Source organism: Oncorhynchus nerka, linkage group LG28 (genome assembly GCF_034236695.1).
Source record: "Oncorhynchus nerka isolate Pitt River linkage group LG28, Oner_Uvic_2.0, whole genome shotgun sequence".
Classification (NCBI taxonomy): domain Eukaryota; kingdom Metazoa; phylum Chordata; class Actinopteri; order Salmoniformes; family Salmonidae; genus Oncorhynchus; species Oncorhynchus nerka.
The window spans coordinates 41,886,882-41,902,231 of NC_088423.1; the positions used below are offsets into that span (position 1 = coordinate 41,886,882).

The 15,350-nt window shown below is 45.3% G+C and overlaps 1 protein-coding gene across 1 annotated transcript in view; it reads right to left on the reverse strand.

The window, feature by feature from the left end:
- Positions 1 to 1,876: 1,876 nt before the first annotated feature.
- The window catches only part of LOC115112698 (coiled-coil domain-containing protein 85A-like), a 46,956-nt gene continuing 33,482 nt past the window's right edge, over positions 1,877 to 15,350 (reverse strand). The window contains exons 3-4 of the mRNA XM_029639724.2: positions 3,466 to 3,523; positions 1,877 to 2,821 (exon numbers count right to left, since the gene is read on the reverse strand). Of these exons, the coding sequence (XP_029495584.1) occupies positions 2,806 to 2,821; positions 3,466 to 3,523 (74 nt within the window). The 3' untranslated portion in view covers positions 1,877 to 2,805. The remainder of the gene's footprint in view (positions 2,822 to 3,465; positions 3,524 to 15,350) is intronic.

Consider the following 15,350-nt stretch of genomic DNA (forward strand, 5'->3'; position numbering starts at 1 on the left):
AAAACGGTCCTGTAGGCCTAGTGGATGACCAGTTGAAAGACATTGTGATTATGGTGGCCCAGAGGGTGATTGTGTAGGGTGTGCTGCACTTTGATACATTTGCGATTTCAAATGGTCACACCCATATTGATCAGGCCACAAATTGCCACATCCACCAAACGGGTACAAACATACACTCTTAGAAAAAAAGGTGCTATATAGAACCTAAAAGGGTTCTGTGGCTGTCCCAATAGGAGAAACCCTTTGAAGAACCCTGTTGTGGAATAATCAGAATTTGTTGGTAACATAGGTAAGATGTTTTATATTCATCATATGTTTGTAAGTTACTTCTCATCAAGAATGTTATTTTTGTATAATACTGTGGCAGGGTTGCAGTATCTGTTCTATGTCAAGACTAAGTTGCATGGGCCGCAGAGAGGGGAGAGGTCAAAGTGTCATCAAGCGTGTATCTCTTGGCTCCACAATGTTTGTGTGCCAGTCAGTGTGTCTCTGTGATCTTGTCAAGATAGGATTGGTTGTATTTAGAGTTGGTTGTATCTAAATGACTATTTGATATATGCCTGTTGATATGGAGGATTGGTTTATGGTTCTGGGTTTGAGTAAGGAGACAAAGCTGAACGATTTATTATGTCTATGCTGTCTGACTATGTGTGTTCTTTGCTATTAAAGGATCGCAGTTGCAATGTAGAAGGGGCTCTCAGAGAATTCATTGAGAGACACTGAATTACCTGAGAGTCACAGGGTTGTGATAGAGCTCATATAATTAAAGATGGACTTTGATAACTAACTCTGACTTGTGTGTGGTTTGCGCTCATGATTTGGTAAATAGAGGAAATTTCCACAACCCTCTTTAGTTCCAGGTAGACACACACACACACACACCGACGCACAAAAACAGACACACACACACAGTCACACACGCACACAAACAAACCAGGTATGAAAGTGCTAACGAAGTCATGTTGCAACGTAGACAATCGCAGTCTTTAGGAATTGTCTTATTTTCTTTGAACAATAGTGCAGTTATGAAATTTATGCCATCCTCTTTGGCCTCCCAGCCTGTTGATGTCTATGTAAGTACAGGATAGACAGATAGACACGGTGTGTATGGTAGTCAGGTAGGCTGACAGAGACACAGCTTGCAGGCAGTAGTGAAGGCAATCCCAGTAGGGCCCACTACTGGTGCATTGCAGTAGGACCATTGCAGTAGGCAGGCAGTTCGGCCCTGCTGACAGAGATAGTGGCAATAAGCACAACACAACACAACACTCCCCTTGCCTACGCCACCCACAGGTTTGCGTTTTTGCGAGTACAAATAATTGTGTGTGATGGAAAAAAAAATCCTTTGTGTGTGTATTTGTGTGTGTTGGGTTGGATAGTGTAGAGGTGTATGTGTGTTTCTAACTGTGAGTGAGTGAGTGAGTGAGTGAGTGAGTGTCTGTGTGCGTGGGTGGTTTTTATTTGAATTTATTTGATCCGATGCCATCTGAGTAAATAAATAATGTGAGCCCATTACCCATGGCAGCAAGCTGTATCATATAGTGTGTTATGAAAACACACACAAACAAGTTGACCATAGAGAGATATTGATCAGATAAGCCTCTGAAAATCATATCATCCTCGGTCAAGCAGAGAGGTGAGATTGATCATCACAAGCTCTTATCTGCTCTGTGTAGCTGTGTTGGTCCTGGATCGATGGGTTAAGTGCATAAGTGCTGAATACCTCTGTTGTGGTTCCTTCTGCTGAGGTGAAATAGTCGCTCGCTCTATCCTTAACATGAATCCATGCACTCCTACACACAAACACAAATATAGTGCCAGTGTATGGTGTGTGTGGGACCAAACAGAAGACTCTCCAGATTAGGTATTTTACATAAAGACACTTTATTATCTTATGCATACATCTCCTGATATGATATTTATAGATATAACACCAGTACATCAAAAATAATAACTTTCATTGTTTTATATATATATATATCTATATCTATATATATATAGAAAACTAAGATGATATACACTACTCTTGACTTATCTTATTTCTATCTTAGTTCTATCACCACAAATGTATCAAGTCACAGGGAGGCGAGGTTATATAGCAGTCCGTTAGTAGTAATGAAATGTGTGTATGTTCGCACACGCTTTTGTGTATGTGTGTGTGGCCCCGCACATATCACATGAATTGAGGATAGGATTTTGATATGTTTGCTCCACAGCCATTGTCATATGAGCAGGTTGAAACCAACGTTTGTGAATTTCAAAATGTATAATATGGGTCAATATGATGCAATCTTCTCAGTTGAACTTTGACACAAGGTTTATGTACTGTCCTGTAACACTGGTTGGAACTTCACACAAAGCTGAAAGGGGAACAGAGTATTGCACTGTATTATGGGGAGCATGTGTTGGTCTGTAAAGGGCCCATGGCCTATAAGTCTTGTTCCTTTCTCTTTCATCAGGTTTCTTTCTCAAAGGAGGTAGGACTATTCTGTTGGCAACAGACAGATTATCATATCTCACTGACAGCAATATTCATTTGGCAATCATGGAGTGTTTGGCTTTGCCTCTAAAACCATAATGTTTCCTCTATTTGAAGTCAAGAAGGATCATGGCTGAAGTCAGAGTCACCCTCGTCAAGACATTGTCTTTCATTCTTTCTTTGTATCTTTCTGCCCGTCTTTCTTTCTCTCTCTTTATTTATCTTGAACTTTCTCTACTGCAACTCTTTATACTGTTTCTCTCTCTCTCCCCCTTCCCTTTAGAGACTCTGGTCACAGCAGCATGTATGACTGGGGCTTGTGGTGGTCAGGAGGCATCAAAGCTGAAAGACAAGAATGGAAAATGGGTATTACCATTACTGTGTATGCATGTGTGTGTGCCAGTGTCTATGCGTTTGTTTGTGTTTGTGCGCATGCGTGTGTGAGCCTGTGCTCAGCAGAATGAGGAGAGCAAACCTCTCTAGGTAACCTGAGGGCTGATATATTCGGCCATTAAAAGTGCTTCATCATTAAATATTAACCCAGCCCATCACTCACCCTACAGGCAGCACATTAAGACTGGGGTCAGAGCAGAGGGAGCCCAAATACAAGCACACACACGCACACACACATGCAGACACGTAAGCATACAGTAGACGACTACACGTACACACACACACTTAAGACACATGAAAGAGTCCATTGTCATCAATCTCTTTCCCGAAAATATTTGTGCAGTATGCCTGTGAGCGAGCGTGTGTTTGTGTGTGTGCATCAGAGGTGGCTGGTGGGAGGAGCTATAGGAGTACGGGCTATTTCAAATGGCGGAAATGGAATAAATGCAACAGAGTCAAAAGTGGTTTCCATATGTTTGATGTGTTTGATACCATTCCATTCATTCCATTCCAGCCATTACAATGAGCCCGTCCTCCTATAGCTCCTCCCACCAACCTCCACTGGTGTGCATACCTGTGTATATATGCCTTACCTGTCCCAAAGCTTCACACTCCTACAGGTGTTGGTGCAGCAGCCAGCAGATATGAGAGCTGCAAACATCAATAAATATGATACATAATTTATATGTTATACAGCAGTCCGTAATACCCATTTTCCAAGGACAAGCACAACATCCTGATGACAATAATACAAGCAAATAATAGAATAGAAAATATTGAAAAGAATATTGTTGTAATAGTGTGTCTGTTAAATGACTAAATTGTTACGGTACAAGACAATGGGGAGTCTTGATTCCCACAGTATATCAATGTGTGTGTGTGTGTGTGGCCATAACAGTGAGTCATTGTAGTAATGACAGTCATTAGGTGGAAACCAACCAACTAATTCAAGTGTTTTGTAATATAGCAGCATCACTTACAATGAGGGGGTCTGCTGGTTTAATTAGCTTAAAATTATAATCTTAATTATGTTTGATATACTGAGTAAGAAGAACACACAGACAGACAGACACACACACACACAGTGCCCTCTGACACAGTGCCCTCTGATACACAAAGGTGTGAAGACCCACAGTGAAAGGCTCAGATGTGTGGTTGGGGCATAAATTAAGTGGATGTATGAGAGTGATGTTACTCTCAGATCTCTCTCCATGTCTGTTACAGCATGGATGACCCCAGCCTCTGGGGTAGCACTGTAGCACTGTGTATCTGCCTGGGAGTAAGAGACGAAGCGGTCTTCTGGTCAGGCTCCGGAGACGGGCACATCGTGCACCACTGCCGAGCATACTACTCGCAAATGTCCAGTATCTTGACAACAAGGTTGATGAAATCCGAGCACGGGTAGCATTCCAGAGAGACATAAGAGACTGTAATGTTCTTTGCTTCACGGAAACATGGCTCACTCGAGACACGCTATTGGAGTCGGTAGAGCCAGCTGATTTCTACACGCATCGCGCCGACAAAAACAAGCATCTCTCTGGTAAGAAGAGGTACGGGGGGGGGTATGCCTTATGATTAACGAGGCATGGTGTTATCATAACAACATACAGGAACTCCTTCTGTTCACCTGACTTAGAATTCCTCACAATCAAATGTTGACCGCATATTCTACCAAGAGAATTCTCTTCGATTATAATCACAGCCGCATATACAGTGCCTTGCAAAACTTTGCGACCTTTTGCCACATTTCAGGCTTCAAACATAAAGATATAAAACTATTTTTTTGTGAAGAATCAACAACAAGTGGGACACAATCATGAAGTGGAACGACATTTATTGGATATTTCAAACTTTTTTAACAAATCAAAAACTGAAAAATTGGGCGTGCAAAATTATTCAGCCCCTTTACTTTCAGTGCAGCAAACTCTCTCCAGAAGTTCAGTGAGGATCTCTGAATGATCCAATGTTGACCTAAATGACTAATGATGATAAATACAATCCACCTGTGTGTAATCAAGTCTCTGTATAAATGCACCTGCACTGTGATAGTCTCAGAGGTCCGTTAAAAGCGCAGAGAGCATCATGAAGAACAAGGAACACACCAGGCAGGTCCGAGATACTGTTGTGAAGAAGTTTAAAGCCGGATTTGGATACAAAAAGATTTCCCAAGCTTTAAACATCCCAAGGAGCACTGTGCAAGCGATAATATTGAAATGGAAGTGTCACGAACAAGCTCAAAGCCCGTAACAAAGGGAGACAACGTGGAGATAAGGAGTAACAAAATATATATTTATTAACTAAAGCAACTAAGAAAAATATACAATGGTGTGTGTAATCAGTACTCAGTAGTGTAAATGAGTGTTTTGCATGCATGAATGTGATAATGCAGGGTGTTGAAAGGTGCCAAAGCAAACAAACAAAAAGCCACCAAGAACCACAATACAATCTACAAAAGGTGTCTGCATGGAGAGAGTCTCCTCCATGAATGTGGAAGAGGTCTATTTATCCTGTGTTTCCCATGTAGCTGACGACCCTCCCAACTCCGCCCACCGGCATCCCAATAAGGAAACAAGAACAAAGAGAGAATACGGCAGACAGAGTGGGAGGGTCGTCACATTCCCCCCCATAAAACCGGGGACCAACAAGGAACAACATACCAGCCTCCCGCGTCCCAAATTGACACAGCCTCTGCATCCCAAATTGACACAGCCTCTGCATCCCAAATTGACACAGCCTCTGCATCCCAAATTGGTGAGGGGTTATGTGTTCACACCTCCACCTGCCCCATCCAACCTCCTCCACAGACCTCAGCAACCTTTGCGCATAGGAAGCAATATTTAAGAGGAAAGAAGAACACAACACCAGGAGGGAACAGACAGGAAATATAGAACATGACAACCCGAAACAATGGTCAGTCACATAAACATTCAGGAACATGGCACAAAAGACCACAACAGCTACAAACTCCAACGAAAAGAACATCAGGGTCCTTCTTCATTTTTACAACTCCCAACATTTCATAGTCACTTCCAACATTTCATAGTCACTTCCAACATTTCATAGTCACTTCCAACATTTCATAGTCACTTCCAACGATTCATAGTCACTTCCAACGATTCATAGTCACTTCCAACGATTCATAGTCACTTCCAACGATTCATAGTCACTTCCAACGATTCATAGTCACTTCCAACGATTCATAGTCACTTCCAACGAAACAGAATTTCAATCATTTCAATCATTTAACCTTGTAGTGTTCAGCGATCTTCAACAGCTGTTCTTTAGTACCTAATTCTAACAGTTCCTCTGATGGAAAGCGAATTAACTTGTGTACATGAGACACCATAGTCATAAGTAAATAATCTTGCTCAACTCCTCTGCTGAGCACATCAGACCACAACCAGAGAAATGACAATCACCCTGAACACCACAGAAGAGAGATGATATACGGAGCTTCCCCAAAACCTACAATAACTCAACCCTAGTCTTCGTGCAGATTTGCGGTGGGTATTTACGCACTGTAGCCCGCTGGCAAGGAAATAGAACTCCCCAGCATGCTGGCAAATTCCACCAAGCCACAGATGTGCCCCCGAGACAACTGCTCAGTCCACAGACACCACACAAAAATAACAAACATTTAACCATGCCCAACATGTCCAAAATTGAAACACGCCGCTAAGCCTATCAGGGGAAAAAGGCTACAGCTCTGGGTAGCAAGTTCCACTACCCTACACAAATCTCCTACCGAGGTACACAGCCGATTTACTCACCTCCTCAGACTGACTTCCCAACAGAGAGTAGAACAAGTTTCCAGGCTAGGCAAGGCCTGGAAACTAACCATTATACTCTCTCCAACGCAGCACACAAACCAAACAACAAAGGCAACCAATACTGGGCCGATCACACTCAAACACAATATTCAAACCAAACACGTACCTCCACGGTCTCCCAAACCAATAGTTCAAAGATCCCGGATGAGCCCCCACTTGTCACGAACCGGCTCAAAGCCCGTAACAAAGGGAGACAACGTGGAGATAAGGAGTAACAAAATATATATTTATTAACTAAAGCAACTAAGAAAAATATACAATGGTGTGTGTAATCAGTACTCAGTAGTGTAAGTGAGTGTTTTGCATGCATGAATGTGATAATGCAGGGTGTTGAAAGGTGCCAAAGCAAACAAACAAACAAACAAAAAGCCACCAAGAACCACAACACAATCTACAAAAGGTGTCTGCATGGAGAGAGTCTCCTCCATGAATGTGGAAGAGGTCTATTTATCCTGGGAGACACCTGGCCCAGGTGTTTCCCATGTAGCTGACGACCCTCCCAACTCCGCCCACCGGCATCCCAATAAGGAAACAAGAACAAAGAGAGAATACGGCAGACAGAGTGGGAGGGTCGTCACAGAAGGAGTATCAGACCACTGCAAATCTACCAAGACCTGGCCGTCCCTCTAAACTTTCAGCTCATACAAGGAGAAGACTGATCAGAGATGCAGCCAAGAGGCCCATGATCACTCTGGATGAACTGCAGAGATCTACAGCTGAGGTGGGAGACTCTGTCCATAGGACAACAATCAGTCGTATATTGCACAAATCTGGCCTTTATGGAAGAGTGGCAAGAAGAAAGCCATTTCTTAAAGATATCCATAAAAAGTGTCGTTTAAAGTTTGCCACAAGCCACCTGGGAGACACACCAAACATGTGGAAGAAGGTGCTCTGGTCAGATGAAACCAAAATTTAACTTTTTGGCAACAATGCAAAACGTTATGTTTGGCATAAAAGCAACACAGCTCATCACCCTGAACACACCATCCCCACTGTCAAACATGGTGGTGGCAGCATCGTGGTTTGGGCCTGCTTTTCTTCAGCAGGGACAGGGAAGATGGTTAAAATTGATGGGAAGATGGATGGAGCCAAATACAGGACCATTCTGGAAGAAAACCTGATGGAGTCTGCAAAAGACCTGAGACTGGGACGGAGATTTGTCTTCCAACAAGACAATGATCCAAAACATAAAGCAAAATCTACAATGGAATGGTTCAAAAATAAACATATCCAGGTGTTAGAATGGCCAAGTCAAAGTCCAGACCTGAATCCAATCGAGAATCTGTGGAAAGAACTGAAAACTGCTGTTCACAAATGCTCTCCATCCAACCTCACTGAGCTCGAGCTGTTTTGCAAGGAGGAATGGGAAAAAATGTCATTCTCTCGATGTGAAAAACTGATAGAGACATACCCCAAGCGACTTACAGCTGTAATCACAGCAAAAGGTGGCACTACAAAGTATTAACTTAAGGGGGCTGAATAATTTTGCACACCCAATTTTTCAGTTTTTGATTTGTTAAAAAAGTTTGAAATATCCAATAAATGTCGTTCCACTTCATGATTGTGTCCCACTTGTTGTTGATTCTTCACAAAAAAATACAGTTTTATATCTTTATGTTTGAAGCCTGAAATGTGGCAAAAGGTCGCAAAATTCAAGGGGGCCAAATACTTTCGCAAGGCACTGTATTCCTCCCCAAGCAGACACATCGACGGCCCTGAACTAACTTTATTTGACTCTATGTAAACTGGAAACCACATATCCTGAGGCTGCATTCATTGTAGCTGGGGATTTTAACAAGGCTAATCTGAAAACAAGACTCCCTAAATTCTATCAGCATATTGATTGTGCTACCAGGCTGGTAAAACCCTGGATCATTGTCATTCTAACTTCCGCGACGCATATAAGGTCCTCCCCCGCCCTCCTTTTGGAAAAGCTGACCAGGACTCAATTTTTGTTGCTCCCAGCCTATAGACAGAAACTAAAACAGGAAGCTCCCGCGCTCAGGTCTGTTCAACGCTGGTCCGACCGATCTGATTCCACGCTTCAAGATTGCTTCGGTCACGTGGATTGGGATATGTTCCGCACTGCGTCAAACAACAACATTGACGAATACGCTGATTCGGTGAGCGAGTTTATTAGCAAGTGCATCAGCGATGTCGTACCCACAGCAACTATTAAAACATTCCCAAACCAGAAACTGTGGATTGATGGCAGCATTCGCGCGAAACTGAAAGCGCAAACTATGGCTTTTAACCAGGGCGAGGTGACTGAATACAAACAGTGTAGCTATTCCCTCCGCAAGGCAATCAAACAAGCTAAGCGTCAGTATAGAGACAAAGTAGAGTCGCAATTCAACGGCTCAGACACAAGAGGCATGTTGTAGGGTCTACAGTCAATCACGGATTACAAAAAGAAAACCAGCCCCGTCGCGGACCAGGATGTCTTGCTCCCAGACAGACTAAACAACAACTTTGCGCGCTTTGAGGACAATACAGTGCCACTGACACGGCCCGCTACCAAAACCTGTGGATTCTCCTTCACTGCAGCCGATGTGAGTAAAACATTTAAACGTGTTAACCCTCGCAAGGCTGCAGGCCCAGACGGCATCCCCAGCCGTGTCCTCAGGGCAAGCGCAGACCAGCTTGCTGGTGTGTTTACGGACATATTCAATCAATCCTTATCCCAGTCTGCTGTTCCCACATGCTTCAAGAGGGCCACCATTGTTCCTGTTCCCAAGAAAGCTAAGGTAACTGAGCTAAACGACTACCGCCCCGTAGCACTCACTTCCGTCATCATGAAGTGCTTTGAGAGACTAACCAAGGACCATATCACCTCCACCCTACCTGACACCCTAGACCCACTCCAGTTTGCTTACCGCACCAATAGGTCCACAGACGACACAATCGCAACCACACTGCCCTAACCCATCTGGACAAGAGGAATACCTATGTGAAAATGCTGTTCATCGACGACAGCTCAGCATTTAACACCATAATACCCTCCAAACTCATCATGAAGCTTGAGATCCTGGGTCTCGACCCCGCCCTGTGCAACTGGGTACTGGACTTCCTGACGGGCCGCCCCCAGGTGGTGAGGGTAGGTAACAACATCTCCACCCCGCTGATCCTCAACACTGGGGCCCCACAAGGGTGCGTTCTGAGCCCTCTCCTGTTCTCCCTGTTCACCCACGACTGCGTGGCCATGCACGCCTCCAACTCAATCATCAAGTTTGCAGACGACACTACAGTGGTAGGCTTGATTACCAACATCGACGAGACGGCCTACAGGGAGGAGGTGAGGGCCCGCGGAGTGTGATGTCAAGAAAATAACCTCACACTCAACATCAACAAAACTAAGGAGATGATCGTGGACTTCAGGAAACAGCAGAGGGAGCACCCCCCTATCCACATCGACAGGACAGTAGTGGAGAGGGTAGTAAGTTTTAATTTCCTCAGCATACACATCACGGACAAACTGAATTGGTCCACCCACACAGACAGCGTGGTGAAGAAGGTGCAGCAGTGCCTCTTCAACCTCAGGAGGCTGAAGAAATTCAGCTTTTCACCAAAAGCACTCACACACTTTTACAGATGCACAATCGAGAGCATCATGTCGGGCTATATCACCGCCTGGTACGGCAACTGCTCTGCCCACAACCACAACCTCCAGAGGGTATTGAGGTCTGCACAACGCATCACCGGGGGCAAACTACCTGCCCTACAGGACACCTACACCACCTGATGTCACAGGAAGGCCATAAAGACCATCAAGGACAACAACCACCCGAGCCACTGCCTGTTCACCCCGCTATCATACAGAAGATGAGGTCAGTACAGGTGCATCAAAGCAGGGACCGAGAGAATGAAAAACACCTTCTATCTCAAGGCCATCAGACTGTTAAACAGCAACCACTAACATTGAGTGGCTGCTGCCCACATACTGACTCAACTCCAGCCACTCTAATAATGGAAAAATGTATGGAAAAATGTATCACTAGCCACTTTAAACAATGCCACTTAATATAATGTTTACATACCCTACATTACTCTCATATGTATATCCTGTACCCTATACCATCTACTGCATCTTGCCATCTTTATGTAATACATGTATCACTAGCCACTTTAAAAACAAACCAGTTGATTGCAATGAAACCAAACATGCCTGGAAAAGTCATGTTTCGTGTGTGTATTTACATCGAATGTGTCATCGAATGTTTCGTGTTAGGCTATAAAAATGGATTTTATCAAACAAAAGACCATTCATTTTGTAACAATGAGCATTGGGATTGCAAACAGAGGAAGATCGTCAAAGGTAAACGATTTATTTTATTGCAGTTTGTGATGTTGTTACGCCTGTGCTGGTTGAAATAGTTGTTTTTTATGGGGCTCTATCCTCAGATAATCACATCGTATTCTTTCGCAGTAAATCATTTTTCAAATCTGACAACGCAGTGGGATTAGCAAGATTCTAGGCTTTCGAAACATGTGAGACACTTGTATTTTCATGAATGTTTAATATGACTATTTATGTAGCGGGTTCTGTGCGCAGAGGTTAAACAATGCCACTTTTATGTTTACATACCCTACATTACTCATCTCATATGTATATACTGTACTCTATACCATCTACTGCATCTTGCCTATGCCGTTCTGTACCATCACTCATTCATATAATTTTATATACATATTCTTCATCCCATACACGTGTGTGTATAAGGTAGTTGTTGTGGAATTGTTGGTTAGATTACTCGTTGGTTATTACTGCATTGTCGGAACTAGAAGCACAAGCATTTCGCTACACTCGCATTAACATCTGCTAACCATGTGTATGTGACAAATAGAATTTGATTTGATTTGAGAGAGATGTCATCCTTTTTGGCTATTCTGTCTGTTCCTCACACATCACATCTATTTCCTTCTCTGTCTTCTTGTCTGTGAATCTAGCTCCACCTGTCTATCCTTCTTTCTCTCTCTCTCTCTCTCTCTCTCACTCACTCACTCACTCACTCACTCACTCACTCACCCCTCTCTCTCTCACTCACTCACTCACTCACTCACTCACTCACTCACTCACTCACTCACTCACTCACTCACTCTCTCTCATCTCTGTCTCCCTATCTTTCTCTCTCTCTCTTGCCATAATAAAGGTGTTATTCTGTTAGGACTGAGATATCGGTGGAACAAGCTTCCCCTGACACTAGGACAGCAGAGACCCTGCCTATGTTCCTGAAAAGGTCTTAAACCCTACCTCTTCAAAGAGTATCTTAAATAATTACACAGCAACCACCCCCTTTTTTGTCCCTACTAGCACTGACTTTGCTGATAACTACTTTATTGAGTGAAAATGTATTTACTATGACTGAGATATGTGGTTGTCCCACCTAGATATTTTGAAATGAATGCACTAGCTGTAAGTCGCTCAGGATAAGAGCGTCTGTGTCACGCCCTGACCTTAGAGATCCTTTTAATTCTCTATTTGGTTAGGTCAGGGTGTGACTAGGGTGGGAAATCTATGTTTTCTATTTCTTTGTTGGCCTGGTATGGTTCCCAATCAGAGGCAGCTGTCTATCGTTGTCTCTGATTGGGGATCATATTTAGGCAGCCTTTTCCCACCTGTTGTTTGTGGGATCTTGTTTTTGTGTAGCTGCCTGTGAGCAGCCCAGAACATCACGTTTCGTTTTCTTCTGTATAGTTTTTGATGGCTCTACGCGCTATATCTCCGGTGCGCCTTCACAGCCCAGTGCGTCCTGTGCCAGCTCCCCGCACTTGCCGTGCGAAGGTGGTTCTTTGTCCAGGGCGCATTGTGCCAGCTCTACGCTCCAGACCTCCAGTGCGCCTCCACGGCCCAGCATATCCTGCACCGGCCATAGGTACTGTGTCGCCAGTGCGTCTTCACAGCCCAGTGCGTCCTGTGCTAGCTCTCCGCACTTGCCGTGCGAGAGTGGTCATTTGTCCAGGACGCGTTGTGCCAGCTCTACGCTCCAGACCTCCAGTGCGCCTCCACGGCCCAGCATATCCTGCGCCGGCCATACGTACTGTGTCTCCAGTGCGTCTTCACAGCCCAGTGCATCTTGTGCTAGCTCCCCAGACTTGTCGTGCGAGGGTGGTCATTTGTCCAGGACGGGTTGTGCCAGCTCTATGCTCCAGCAGACCTCCAGTGCTCCTTTAGGGTCCAGTATATCCTGTGCCAGCTCCATGCACCTGGCCTCCAGTGCGTTTCTCCAGCCTGGTACATCCTGTGCCAACTCCATGCACGAAGCCTCCAGTGATGATCCATGGCACGAAGCCCCCAGTGATGATCCATGGCCTGAAGCCTCCAGTGAGGATCCATGGCCCGAAGCCTCCAGTGATGATCAAATCAAATCAAATCAAATCAAATTTATTTATATAGCCCTTCGTACATCAGCTGATATCTCAAAGTGCTGTACAGAAACCCAGCCTAAAACCCCAAACAGCAAACAATGCAGGTGTAAAAGCACGGTGGCTAGGAAAAACTCCCTAGAAAGGCCAAAACCTAGGAAGAAACCTAGAGAGGAACCAGGCTATGTGGGGTGGCCAGTCCTCTTCTGGCTGTGCCGGGTAGAGATTATAACAGAACATGACCAAGATGTTCAAATGTTCATAAATGACCAGCATGGTCGAATAATAATAAGGCAGAACAGTTGAAACTGGAGCAGCAGCACAGTCAGGTGGACTGGGGACAGCAAGGAGTCATCATGTCAGGTAGTCCTGGGGCACGGTCCTAGGGCTCAGGTCCTCCGAGAGAGAGAGAAGAAAGAGAGAGATTAGAGAGAGCATATGTGGGGTGGCCAGTCCTCTTCTGGCTGTGCCGGTGGAGATTATAACAGAACGTGGCCAAGATGTTCAAATGTTCATAAATGACCAGCATGGTTGAATAATAGTAAGGCAGAACAGTTGAAACTGGAGCAGCAGCATGGCCAGGTGGACTGGGGACAGCAAGGAGTCATCATGTCAGGTAGTCCTGGGACATGGTCCTAGGGCCCAGGCCAGTTGAAACTGGAGCAGCAGCATGGCCAGGTGGACTGGGGACAGCAAGGAGTCATCATGTCAGGTAGTCCTGGGGCATGGTCCTAGGGCTCAGGTCCTCCGAGAGAGAGAAAGAAAGAGAGAAGGAGAGAATTAGAGAACGCACACTTAGATTCACACAGGACACCGAATAGGACAGGAGAAGTACTCCAGATATAACAAACTGACCCTAGCCCCCCGACACATAAACTAATGCAGCATAAATACTGGAGGCTGAGACAGGAGGGGTCAGGAGACACTGTGGCCCCAACCCGAGGACACCCCCGGACAGGGCCAAACAGGAAGGATATAACCCCACCCACTTTGCCAAAGCACAGCCCCCACACCACTAGAGGGATATGATCCATGGCCCGGAGCCTCCAGTGATGTTCCATGGCCCGGAGCCTCTAGAGACGGTTCCCAGTCCGGAGTCTCCTGCGACGATCTACGGTCCGGAGTCCCCGGCGACGATCTACCGTCTAGAGTCCCCGGTGATGATTCTCGGTTCGATTCCTCCGGCGATGACTCACGGTCCGGAGCTTCCGGCAACAATCCCCGCACCAGAGGCGCCACCGAAGTTGGCGGAGCCACGAGCAGAGCGGGGTCTGCGTCCCGCACCGGAGCCACCACCGGGGGTAGATGCCCACCCGGACCCTCCCCTATAGGTTCAGGTTTGCGGCCGGAGTCCGCACCTTTGGTGCGTGGTACCGTCACGCCCTGACCTTAGAGAATTAAAAGGATCTCTATTTGGTAAGTTCAGGGTGTGACTAGGGTGGGCAATCTATGTTTTCTATTTCCTTGTTGGCTTGGTATGGTTCCCTATCAGAGGCAGCTGTCTATCGTTGTCTCTGATTGGGGATCATATTTAGGCAGCTTTTCCCACCTGTTGTTTGTGGGATCTTGTTTTTGTGTAGTTTCCTGTGAGCAGGCCAGAACATCACGTTTCGTTTTCTTCTGTATTGTTTTTGGTGAGTTTCATATTTATTAAAGATGTGCCTTGGTCCATTCATTGAAACGGTCTGCTAAATGACTCAAATGTAAATGTAATGTGTTGTCGATATTAGGCAGTAAATTTGTACCAGAGCCCTCAGCCATCTTGGTTATTCATGCAGGACCAGATCAAACTTCCAGTGAGCATGTGGCAGAACAGGTGTTCAGAAGGAGAGGCAGGAAGAAAGAAGAGTTGACGAGGGACCACGGTCATTCATCATCTGTCATACACATGGAGTGTGTTTGTGTGTGTGAGCGTGCATATGAGTCTGCGTTTACTAAATACATCCCTTTTGAGCAGAGAGACCCTGGTCCTCTTGCCCCTCTCTGCCCCTATTGACCTGCTTCCTCCTGCACTCCCATTGGTCCAGCCAGAGACGGGGACAAAGACCTCCGGCTAGTCCACAGCTATCTGCTCTGCCTTGCTGCACCTGTGTGTGTGTGTGTGTGTGTGTGTGTGTGTGTGTGTGTGTGTGTGTGTGTGTGTGTGTGTGTGAGGGTGTGTTTTGGCTCTCCTTTGTTAGGGTCCTCTGAGGCATAGCCTCATTGTGAGGGGAAGATAGAAGGGAGCATAGAAAGAAGTGACTCTTTGATCAACAGCACCGTGCTTCTATGAAGATTTCCAAGAG